Here is a 12,944-nt window from a genome sequence, read left to right on the forward strand (position 1 = left end):
AAACTTGGGACATAATTTAAAAAACTTAGATCCAAACATATTTCCTTCCTGTTGATTTTAGTTTTTGCCATAAAATATGGAATATTTGTAAAGTGTTGTTTTGGGGTGTGTTTTGTCTGTTTCATAAAATAAGTTTCTGTAAAAAAAAACTGCCATAATATAAAAACTTTGGGAGTTACATGTATTTTAAACTCTTAAATATGAAGGGCGGTGAAGTGTTGTCTATGACAACGTAATTCTTTTCCTAATAACTCCGTTAAAAAATGTTCGAAAATTATTTTAAAAAAGGGATCTGAAAGATTTGTTGCCAATATTTTTTTAAGATACCTAACAAAACATTTGTTGGTCTTTAATTGCGGTTCATAAATGGCTAATAGCCAGCCTTTTCCCACATTGATCAATCCACCGTCTACCATCCGTTGAACGGAAGGTCCATAAGGCTAGTTCCCCATCCTAATATAACGGACACTTTTATGTGATACTATGGCTATGTTTTTTCTGTGCAACTCTAAATTCTTCTTTTTGACAGAACAAAAATTAAAAAATTCACTACGAAAACGTAAACAATAATGACAGGGAACATTTGAAAATGGAAGGCGTAGAGCAACAGGTTTGGTTTGATTTGCCACGGGTCTTCAGAACAGCTGTTGTTCTGTAGGAATTGGAGCTTTGTCAAGAATCCAACGGATGGAGTCTATGCAAATAATTATCTAATATTATTATCTATTATAATCAAAATGGACCACATCCAGATCGGCATCTGCTCCTCGTGATTCAGCGCTAGACACTCCCCCACCTCTAGAATGTGGAGCGCATCGTGCTCAATTGCCCGCTCTCTTGCTTTGCTACCTTCTCTTACAGAGGGCACAGTGGAGAGGTGCAATTTGTTTTTCTGTATGTGTGTGCGAGAGAGTGGGTTGCAACAGTCATTTTCGCCATGGTTGAGTGCTTGTGCTTCTGCTGATTTCCTCTTTGTTCCCGCTGTCTCTCTCCCACACCGAACGAGCTATAAAGTTGCATTCGCCGCTCTCACACTTGCGTTTGCATGTGGCTGGGTGTGTGCGCCGCGAATGTAAAAGTATTCATTTTTTCTAAGGTTCACTCTCAGAGTTGAAGGTCAGTTGATGCTTTATGTCATTCAACTTGCTGTCAGCGCTTGTAGTTGTATTTAGTTGTGGTTGTTGCTTTCAGATTTTTCGTCATAGCTGCGCTAGCATTTTGTGTTGTTGCCTCTAGCATGCTGGCCGCTCGCATGTCGTGTCATTCAATTGGGGCGTGGATGCGTCCCCTTGGTCATGCCTCCCACCCCGCTTATGCCCACTTTTCTTGGTGTTACCGAGGCAGGGTGGGCCGGGGTGCAACGGGTGACGGTGGACGACCCTGTGGGTGCGCTTTATTGGATTCCCCTGGCTAATAGGTTCAATAGTCGATTATAGCAAATTAGCTTAGGTAAATAGTTTGAGGTTATGCTGATCATATGCACGTCAGAGTAGAGCGTTATCTCTTCATAAAAAACAGCGGTACCACTAACAATGCAAGCCTGTTTAACTTGGATAGTTACAACTTTTAACAGAATAATAATGTTGCGCTGAGTAAGAACGCCCATAGTGTATGCCTAATCCCAACTATCTTTTTAGATTCCGAAATATCAAGATGAGATTCTTAACGTTCATACAAACAGATAGACATGGCTAGATCGACTCAACTAGTAATCCTGATCACGAATATACAAACATTTGTATTCAGGTAGAATATAGAATGTTTACATATGTATATATGTATGTATACCTTATAGGTCGAAAAAATTAAGAACGAAAAAAACCGAGATCGGTTCTCACTTATTCTTCTCGATATCGAGTCAAAAGCAATATCAATTTGGAGTGGGAAGTAGGGAAGACGTAGAAAAGTTTAAGTGAAAGAAGAGAGACACCGATCTTCTCTGTTAAAGTTATCGGGAAGTTATCGAAGTGAGCTGCAACTCTGTCGCTGCAAATTCACTTCTTTTTTGTGCAAAGTGTGGCGAAAATTGAAGGACCTGCTCCGCGAGTTTAACTTAATAAAGGCCCTTTTCCAACTAAAACGCAAGTAAAATCATATTTTTACAATTTGTGTATTTTATTCTTTTTTTTATTCGAGCGCGTATTTCTTTTCATACATGTATACCAAAATATATTTATTTACGTACATATTGAACAACAAACTTATGTGTCCAATTATTAGCACAGACTTGAAACTGCAACCACAATGACACTCAGACATAACCACAAATATACACGTATTATATATTACAATGTAATACACCCAGAAAAAAATCAAGCCCGAACGGGGTCAAAAAGTGCGTAAGCCCGTTCGTTGACAATTCATGAACGCTCATAAAATTTGACCGAAACTTTAGGGTTGGGTTATGAACGAAAGGGGTCAGCTTAAGAACATTTCGGGCTTAACTTGAGAACTTAAAAATATAAAAAATCGAGGTTTGTGTACAAGTTAATTTTTCTGGACGCCTGGTACAGATTTACTTAATTTCCTTGCACTTGTTTAGCTGTTGTTAGAATGTAATGTATTTTGAATATTTTATAAACGGAACATTGCGAACCGATTGTTGTAAAATCATGAAAACTGTTTTTAATTTTTTTCTGGCTGTATAAATGTATGAAATAGAGCGTGATTATTTTTGCAACTTATCTTAAGCATAATACTAATAATAATAATAATAATAATATATTGTTTTAGCTGCGGAGTCTCTTTCGAATGTCTTAGGTTTTCTACCGGTTGGGATTTATCAAGGAACTACATTTATAAGTTATCCGAATTTATAACACCACCCTTCCATGTGTACCAAATAATTATCTGAATGAAAGCCATTAGGCTTAAATATATATGTACATTGTACATACATATAGTTTTACAACATTTTACATTTTTATTTGGGAATGGAATCTGAAAGCGGAGCGATTTATGCTTAAATCCGAGACCGACTCAAATCTAAATCGAGTTCGATTCGATGCTGAAACCGAGAAGTCTTCAACTCCATATCGAAAGCACACATTTCCAAAAGTCATTCGAAAGCCCAGAAGACTTCGATATCGGTTTCGAGAATTTGAGTATGAGTCGATCGATCTTGGCCCACTTTTGAGATCGAAAATAATAATATTAAGGACGTTGTGAACGGTTTTTGGAGAAACTCATTACACACTTTTAAACAAATACAGTATACCCTTTTACTCTACGAGTAACGGGTATAACAAAAACAAATTCCGACGAATAGCTCAAAACACGAGAAATGTGCATGGTGTAGGAGAATACCACCCCAGTGCAATTCGAGAGCGCTTTAAAAAAATAATAAATAAAATTCCTTTAAATAAAATACACAAAAATCATTAAAATCAAAAGTCGCATTGTGGTCGGAGCAGCAGCGACCTGAGCAGAGGCGAAATCAACACAAACAAGAGAAATCGCTTAGTCGATGCCATCGACTATCAAATACCTGTTACTCAGCTAAGGGGAGTGAGAGGGAGATGGAGATACATATGCAGCAAAGCGCCTGCTCACAATTGCACACCCCGCAACGGCGCCACCTAGCGTCGATTTCTTTATTTGCTTATAACTTTTAATAGATGGTCCGATTTGAACAATTTTTGGAATGAAGATAGATATTGATATTCAAAACAAAATTGCACTGTTACGCTAGCCAGGTTTTAACAAGGGTGTATGGCCCTTAGAGTGGGCGTGGGACCCTTCTGAAGGTATCTTGAGCTGCCCCAGAACCTCAAGAATCTACATGCCAAATCCCAATATTTTAGCTTTAATAGTTTCCGACATCTCAGCGTTCATACGGACGGACAGACAGACGGACAGGGCTAGATCGACCCTGCTAGTGATCCTGATCAAGAATATACATATATACTTTGTATGGTCGGAAACGCTTCCTCTACCCGTTACATACTCTCCGACGAACCTAGTATACCCTTTTACTCTACAAGTAACGGGTATAAAAAGTGTGTTACAAAGTCACAGGCGTAAAAGACATCCAGAACCGCAGCAGCAACAAATCACAGCAGCGCAGTCGCCAGCAAGTAGAGCTTAAGAGCCACTGCGAAAAGAAACACGGAATAGCAGTCCACAAGTTTTACTCTGCCAATGAGCCAAGCACAGAAACCAGTTTTCAATTTCTCAAAAGTTCCGCACTGTGGCCTAAAGCCAGCAGAGTAATAACAAGAACGAGTATGTTTGGCCAAGTGCGCGCACAGTGGGCCAATCTGCAACACGGGCGCTATGTCGAACAGACCACTTAAGTGTATATCCGTTTGTGTACGGATAAATGAAATAGGTTCTTCAATTATTACATACACGTTCTTGTTCCTTATAGGTTAGACTGGGCCAATTTGTATGGACCCAAAAAAAATTCGAAGCAATATTGCGAAAGAATCTATATGCTTAAATACACGATTGACCAATATAACCATTATTTGATCAAAAATATCTCAGTAGCGTTGAATTTGATACATTCGTAGGGACGCTAAAAACCTTACATATCCCTTTTGGCGGAACACGATCTAAAGAAAATTGTAAGCCATTTTGTCAATGAAACTGTATGTCTAAAACCCCCCGCAAATAGATTCTGAGCACCCATATCTAAATGTTAGTATCCATGATACTGCAAATGAAACACTTTTTTTTTTTTTATTCCATACTATATAACCATTTTTGGTCTAATTTAAAGTACTTAAACGGTGTTACAATACTAATTTAGCATTATACCATTTAGGATATAGAGCCAAACCTGATTTGGCAATAAAAAATCAAATCGGTTAGGTTAAGCGTGCCAATAATTTTATTTGGAAAAAACCAGCTAAATTGTTGTTTTCAATTTTAGAAAATTACATATAGTTATTAGAGGGCGAAAAGCGGACCTGAAGTTCAAGATGCTAATATTTAGACAGTGTAGAAAAAATGGATTACCATTTCTAAGATTTAAAATGGATTAGGATTTATTGCCCTTATAATAACCCTTTAACTTTGTAATTTTTGAATGAAAACGAAATTTTACAATTTTAAGTCGAAGAAAGAACAAAGCTGAACCTATAAAGCGAATGTCAACCACTGTGCGTGAATGCTGCCGCTGTGGCTGGGCTACTGCACCGTAGTTGTTGTTGCCCGCGCCGCTGTGAACTGACGCGAAAGTTGAGCGGGCGCAGCGTGAGAGTCAAAACAAGCAAGCGCCAAAACACAACAAAATAGAGTCTGAAAAAATCACAGAAACCAAAAGTCGGGCTCGTGAGCAAAAGGGCGGCATTGCCAGGCCAAAAATTCGGCGAAGAGCGCCTGCGCAGCAAAAGCAAAGACTACATTCTGGCCCCGCCAGCAATCGAGAGAGGATGAGAGAGCTTCACCTGACAGCGGCGGCAGAGGCCGAGCAGCGCTGCCGGCGCAGGCGGCAGAGGCGGCGGCATTGACGTTTCAGTTTCAGAGTTTCTCGAGTAATACAAATTACATCGCGCGTAGTTTACGGTGAAAAAATGCAGACAAATCGAAAACAAACTCGAAAACCGTGATGGGACAACGCGGAGAATGAAGCCAATTTCGGGTTAATCAACGCGCTGCCCCCGTTCTAGTGCTTAAACAAAGATCGTCGAATAACAAATTCTGTCTGCAAATCAAAAGAAATCAAACTACCAAGTGTGTTTTTGGGCAAATCTTTACTTGATGGCCATTAAGTTTGTATCGGAAATATGTTTTAAAAGCTACAAAATGTGTGCCGAGTTGGATATTCAGTGTTGTTGTTGCTGCTGTGGCGAGTGACACGTCCCCCTTTTACCCCCGCCCCTCGACAAACATTCCATGCAGTTGGGGCGCTTGTTTATTCGCTCAGCGAGAGAGAGAGAGAGATTCCACGGAGAGTGCTAATAACAGAGCTGTCGCGGTTCTTTGGACGATGTTTAACGAACGAAATGAAAAACAGCTTGTGTCCAATTTTATTACAGCGATTTCAGCAGTGAAATGGGCCAAACATAAGTTTATTCAAACTTTTTGCTGAGCCTGATGTTTTTCGATTGAATTGCGCCAACCAAAAATCGTCGGGTAATGCACGTGTCTGGGAGCTACACATGCATTTCCTACTCTCTCTCTCTCTCTCTCGAACGCTTCGCAGCTTTCTCTCACCCCCGCTCATTTTAACTCGCTCTCTCCCTCTCTGCTCTTGTAGAAAATGCATTTGCAATGTACTGTGGGCCGGAACTAACTTTCAAATACTGTTGAACTGTGTGAAACATGCAATCAAATTAAGTTTTCCCAGCAAGTGTAAGAATTTAACATTTTGATCAAAAGGGAATCATAAGCAATAAATAAAAATAAACAAAGACAGTAAAGAAGTAAGGGAACCAATTACCACATCATAGCGGACTATTTTAGGAATACAACAAAACTGCATAAAAACTGGGTGAGTGAGTCTGCATCGCTGCGGACAAGGGGTAACGTAGTGACGAAGCGCACCGGGGGTGCGTGGAAGGCCACTACAATATTCAATGGCTCCCAGCTTAAAGATTTTATTTTTAGCGCATGTCTTTGCCTATGAACATTTTATATGGTTTAAAAACAATTGCAAAAAAAAACATTTTTTTGACCCGTAAGCTTATAAGGTAATTCCTAGGCCAGCTAGCCTTCTAATACGTAAGGGACATAATCGGTAATATGAATTTCTAAAAAGAATTTTATTTAGGGGTCTCGAACTCGGGAACTTTTTTAAAATCAAACCCGCAATTGGTATAGAGCAGTGGTCGGCGCGGAATACATTGACATTTTGCCTTTTATTTGTGTGAGTAATTTGCAAGGGGCAGCTTATCGATGTGGGTGTAACGACTGCTGTTCGACGTTGTACGTGCGTTGGCAGAGGCAGAGCTATTCCGTATGGCCGCTTAATGGGGCGCTGCCGACCGCGGATTTAGATTTGAGAACAACCTGACAACCAAACTGGGTTTTTATAACTAGTTGAATGAATCCCTGGTTGTCCAAATCGGTTCATCAGAACTCCAGATATGTATAAAGAAGTACGGTATAGTCGAGTGCACTTCAGGGCATTTTGATTAGCGCGGCATACACCACCGATGGCAGAGCCACAAGAACAAGCGGATGTTAGCGGTACTATTGAACCCTTTAAAGCCTATTTAACTTATTTAGTTATAACTTTAAAAATAATAATACGATTTGTACGAGATAGGTATTTATCAATTAAATCAATTTTCATTTACACTGAAACAAAATTTTCAAATATGTGGGCGCCAGGCAGACTAGGGTTATAGTCGTTTGTGCGCTGCTATCTCTAGAATCTACAGGCTTAATCCCAATGTTGTAGCTTTTTTAGTTTTCGAGATCTCAGAGTTCATACGGACAGACACTTTAAAAATCATTGGCACTAAGCAACAAATACTAATTGGTTTACGGGTAAAGTTGAGCTAAAAAATGGCAAACTCGCCCATATGGAGCATTTTAACGATTTAGTTTTAACTTCATCTAACATTTCGAATATATTTTTGAAATCGTTTTTGGTACTCATGTATACGTTTGGGCCTTTATTTTGAAATTGGTTAACAGAGTAATGAGTATCTGTCAGTTGATTCTAACGTATCTTTTTGTTTTGATTTCAGTTTTCTGAATTAAGATCGATGGACTCAAAATGTTAACCAAACAAACTATTTAAAGAAAGACTAAGTTAAAAAAGAGTCAAAAATGAATTTAAAATGCAACCAACGACGCGATTTATACATCCTTCTATCGTAACAGTTTCTCCAAGGACTTTTGTGCTTACACGCAGAAATGACAAAGTTTTACAAAACTCCGCGGTGAAGACCAAAACTTAAAATTAATTTATTTCCGCTAATTGTTATGTACATAAATTGCAGCTGCTATTGCTCGGCTACAATTGGAAATGCAGATGAGTTGTGGTCGTCTCACGAAGTATTTCCTGAGATTTTAGAAAAATACAACACAAATGAAATTCTCCTGTTTTTTATGCGGCGGAAGTGCATCATTTAGTTGGTCCCCTCAGTCGCCCCGTTCCTCCCGCGGTCAGCCGGTCGTCAACCGTGGTTCTTGTCAGTCCGATTGATTACCCACACACACATAGAGAACACAACACAACAGCCAGAGCAACAGCAAGCCGGTCCGCGAAATTAGTGCAAGTGCAAGATGCCAGAAGTAAAACGAAACGAGCCAAAAGGCTAATAAACTCTGTCGAACGCACGGGGAGTGGGGCGGGGATTGGAGGAAGGGCCGAGTACAAGCTTGCTATTTTTATGTGCCACAAATAGATTTCAATCTGCACAACTGACGCCGAAATTTTGCATTCGCAGTTTGGTGAGTGTTCTCCCGATATGCACAGCACTTTTGTCGTGCATTTTTGCTGGCCTGGTGGGTTAATTAAAATTTGATAATCGTACTGAGGCAGAAGGCGGGCTTCAGATGGGTTATATAAGCATCCATCGAAATTGGGTCACAGCGTTCGGATCCAGTCGGTATGTGGCTGGGCCGTTCGTATGTGCTGCTGCCCAACGTGGAACGACCTTATCAAGGATTCTGGGTCAATATGCTTACGCCATTTTGTCGGCGCCTCGCTTGGGTGCGTTCCGTGTGTGGTTTATTAGAGGGTCTGTGCTTAGGGTGTACAGCTTGTGGGTGGTACACTTGAGAATTTAATTCTGCGCTAAAACAAAGGCACCGCCTTTAGCGATCGGGCGGTCGGCTGGCTCTGCTTCAGTTTAAGTTCCAGCGTTGCATGTCACACGTATATAACTATAGTTATAGTGCATTAAACTGCTGCATTGACCTCGTTCGACTTCAGGTAATTGACATCTGGTTATGCAATTTAATACCCGGCACATGCTTATAAACAATAACATTTAATGCCAAAGGGCGTTTGGAAAAGTTTCCTAATTAGGTAAATGATTATATTAGTGAATCGAGTGAAGTAAGCTCATGGGCAAGGACTAATCAATACTTTTGAAGTGAGGTAGCTTCATACACATTGATAGACTAGATTCATTCGCTATATGTGCTGTTTTTTAAGAGCGCCACTTGTCGGCCCGGTCGCATCGGCCTCCGTGGCGCAATTGGTTAGCGCGTTCGGCTGTTAACCGAAAGGTTGGTGGTTCGAGTCCACCCGGGGGCGTCTTTTTTTTTTCGAAATAAATTCGGCCTTTTTAATTTAGACAACAAAAGATATTAACAAATTTGTAAATTGGACTATTTAACTGTTTTAAAACTGTTGCAAAATGTTAATGCTTAGGATTTGGTTGTGGGGTGTTAACAGAAATATTTTTATATACCTTCATCCTTTTCGCAAAATGTTTCGTGTAGGATTTCACCTGAAAAGGGGGCTTAAACCTGTATATATTACAGGACATTAGAAAAAAAATCACTTCTTCAGCTCTTTTATCATGGGTGCCACAGATATCGAGTAAAATGTATATTGATGCACTTAAGAAACTTACGTTAAATGGGCGCTGTGGGATTTCTATGATTTCATTCAATAGTATGAGACAAACAAAAATGTCAAATTGTTTAGGTTTAAAAAATATCAGTTCATTTCTAAACTTAAAAGAAAAAAGTTTACCCGCCCCCGGGTGGACTCGAACCACCAACCTTTCGGTTAACAGCCGAACGCGCTAACCAATTGCGCCACGGAGGCTACGGGGTCAGTTCCATATTTTTTCTCTATTCGGATTATGAAACTTTATTTTTCACTGCTATTAAAGATTTTTATATTAGCATACAAATTTTATGAATTATTTATTAAATAAATTTAAAATGGAGGATCTAATTTTTGCTCACTAAAAATCTAAGTAAATTATTTGAAATAATATTTTAAAGAACACAGAATGACTTTTTCAATACTAATTATTCTTGTTCGTGCGGTAGCAAAAAATCTAAGCAGTTTCTAAAACACGCCTGTGGATATTGAATATTATATATAGGGTGCCATGAAATCACATCAGCGCTAAGTCGCGTACAATATTTTTTAACGCATCTGACGCTGAATGGGCACCCTGCGATTTCTGTGGCACCCTCGGGGGTAAAATGCTTTTGTCTTGGCTTAGTCTCGATATTTAACCGCTCATCGACATGAGCCTCCGTGGCGCAATTGGTTAGCGCGTTCGGCTGTTAACCGAAAGGTTGGTGGTTCGAGTCCACCCGGGGGCGGCTTAACTTTTTGTATGTTTTTAATGTTTTTTTTTTTTGCAGCACAGGTACGAGGGATGTGATTCTACGCTAATGGACATCATGAAGGCGTGGCCATGTTGACGACGGGCGGACAACTACAATCAAAACAAAAGCGCTCCACGATACCCAGCCATATTTTGTTGCAACAACAGTTAGCTGCCACCGCAGGCGCATCTTCGTCTGCCCCAGTCCCCACATGTTCTTCGCTCGCCGACAGAAGCCATGCCGCCTTGACCTTGCATAAGGCCAGTGCGAATGGCTGCGCAACAGCAACAACATCTGCCACCGCAGTCGAGGACATACTGAAGTCAAACTCCACCCCGATCAAAACCGAGCCCATGCCGGACATCATTGTCGCGAGCACGGCAGCCGGAGGATCCAGCGCCGCCACCGTTGCAGCCCCCGCAGCAGCAACCACATCTTCCAACAACCCAAGCTCCACAGCAGCAGCTTCGACGTCGGCTGCGGCAGCCAACGGGCACTTGGTGCTGGCTCCCAACAAAAGGCCACGATTAGATGTGTAAGAGCACCCTTGAAAACGGCTCTGCCAGAAACCACACGTCTAAATTCAATCTTATCTCCAGCCCAGAGGATTGGATGTCCACACCTAGTCCAGGCAGCGTGCCCAGCTCAGCGCCGCCGCTTTCACCATCACCCGGATCGCAGAATCACAGCTACAACATGTCTAACGGCTATGCTTCGCCTATGTCAGCCGGAAGTTATGATCCCTACAGTCCCACCGGCAAAACAGGTGAGTTGTAGACCAAAGTAAGCGCAGACGATGTACATACGAATAGTTTTAGGGCTTTGGTGTCAGAAGGGAAGCGTTTATTTAGAACCACAATATATAATTAAAGCTAAACGTGTGGAGATGACTTCATCTCTGCATTACTAGGATTTGGTCGTATAAGTCATCATTTTTTAAAAATAAATGTAAATGGTAACCTCAAAAGTTACCCAAGATTTATAAAATACACCAAAAAGAAAAAGTAGTTATGGAAGCGAAACTGTTTGCAATGCGGTGAGGATCAACAAAAACAGCAGAGTCCGTCCAATTTTAAAATTTTAATTTTCCCATAACTCTTTCTTTTGCAGGTAGTATACATATATGCCATAAGGCTTCCAAAGGAATAATATGTCGAAAAACGCCGAAGCTATAATTCTTAAAAAATATTATTTTGATTATTTCTATGGGAGCTTTAGGATATAATTGTTCGATCTGGCTCGTTCTGGAATAAGACTTTTGGGAAGGTTTTAGCCCGATAGCTTTAAAACTGACAGACGGAAATGGCTAGATCGACTCGTCTAGTGATGCTGATCAGGAATATATATACCTTCTGAATGAAATCATTGTACCGTCTGCGAGGGTAACAAATTATAGCTTCGTTGTTTTCGAACATATTCTCTTCTGTTTTGGGAAATCGTTTTTTTAATATTTTTGAACTTCCAATAATAAAACATGAGAGAAAGCTTTAATCGATGCCACCGACTATCAAATACCCATTACTCAGCTAAGGGGAGTGCGAGCGAGATGGAGACTTTATTTGTTTATAAATTTTTATGAATGAATAATGAATAATTTTAAACATGTAGATTGGTACCCTCATAAAATCGCACAATTAGGAAAAATCGCCCTAAGTATAGGAAAAGTCGACATAGAAAAAATTGTTGGGTTTAAATTTTTCTAAAATGCCAAATTTTTTTATTATTTAGGTCGAATTTTTCCGAGAATATGCTATTAATATTTTCTCATAGTTAGGGCAATATCGCCATATTTCGTAAAACAAAAAGTCATTTGAAATCGCCCTTGAAATTTGAAAATCGAGCGGTGTAGTGCGTTAAACTTTCAAAATGGCGTGAGTTCAAGCCCACGAAGAGTCAATATTTTTTTTGTTCAAGCTTTTTTTAGAATTGGATTAAAAAAAATTAGAGAACGTTAAAATAACCAAAAAAAAAATTGAATATTACATAAAAATATAAGTTTTTTAATGTTTTTAGTCTAATTGGGTTAAATAAAGCAAAATTTGTTGTCATTCGTGAGAATATTTCTTAGACCCCAACAAATTGAGATATGAACTGTTTTTGCGCGTCGCCTAGCCAATTGTTTCTGTGATGCAGCGGTAGTGCTCTCGACTGCAAACCCAGTATAAAAACAAGGAAGAACGCTATAGTCGAGTGCCTTGACTATCAGATACCCATTACTCAGCTAAAGGGACCAAAGGGAAATGTAGATATGCAAGCAGCAAAGCGAGATAGAAATGCGCCACCTACCGGCGGTAGACAGATTTAAGCGTTGTGGGCGTTAGAGTGGGCGTGGCAAAGGTTTTTTTGGATTAATCGATAGGTATTGACGAGACCGTGAAAATTGTGGGCGCCACAGGCTTGGGCGGTTTGTTGGCGTTAGAGTAGGCGTGGCATATTCGAATAACAAACTTGCGCTGCATACAAGGCTACGGAATCTAAATCTGAAATCCCAATTCTCTATCTTTGATAGTTTCCGAGATATCCGCGTTCATACTTGCGATTTTTTGAAGTTTGTGGGCGTTAAAGTGGGCGTTATGTCAATCGATAGGTATTGATGAGAACAATTCATTTCAGTTTAAATTTATACTCTAGCATAAAAACTGTAGGAGCCACAGTTTTGGGCGGTTTGTGGGCGTTAGAGTGGGCGTGGCACTCTGCTGAAACAAACTTGCGCTGCGCAGGAATCTCAGGAATATGCATGCCTA

At 40.1% G+C, this 12,944-nt stretch overlaps 1 protein-coding gene and 3 non-coding genes across 4 annotated transcripts in view; 3 read left to right on the forward strand and 1 right to left on the reverse strand.

Annotated features, from left to right (window-relative positions):
• The first annotated feature begins 5,475 nt into the window (after positions 1 to 5,475).
• LOC119559457 (ecdysone receptor) overlaps positions 5,476 to 12,944 on the forward strand; it is a 91,422-nt gene continuing 83,953 nt past the window's right edge. Inside the window, exons 1-4 of the mRNA XM_037872561.1 lie at positions 5,476 to 5,717; positions 6,206 to 6,439; positions 10,237 to 10,735; positions 10,800 to 10,966. Of these exons, the coding sequence (XP_037728489.1) occupies positions 10,290 to 10,735; positions 10,800 to 10,966 (613 nt within the window). The 5' untranslated portion in view covers positions 5,476 to 5,717; positions 6,206 to 6,439; positions 10,237 to 10,289. The remainder of the gene's footprint in view (positions 5,718 to 6,205; positions 6,440 to 10,236; positions 10,736 to 10,799; positions 10,967 to 12,944) is intronic.
• On the forward strand, positions 9,090 to 9,163 carry Trnan-guu. The gene has a single exon. It is a non-coding gene; the product is annotated as a tRNA-Asn (tRNA).
• On the reverse strand, positions 9,609 to 9,682 carry Trnan-guu. Its single transcript has one exon. It is a non-coding gene; the product is annotated as a tRNA-Asn (tRNA).
• Trnan-guu lies at positions 10,121 to 10,194 on the forward strand. Its single transcript has one exon. It is a non-coding gene; the product is annotated as a tRNA-Asn (tRNA).

Source organism: Drosophila subpulchrella, unplaced genomic scaffold (assembly GCF_014743375.2).
Source record: "Drosophila subpulchrella strain 33 F10 #4 breed RU33 unplaced genomic scaffold, RU_Dsub_v1.1 Primary Assembly Seq24, whole genome shotgun sequence".
Lineage (NCBI taxonomy): Eukaryota > Metazoa > Arthropoda > Insecta > Diptera > Drosophilidae > Drosophila > Drosophila subpulchrella.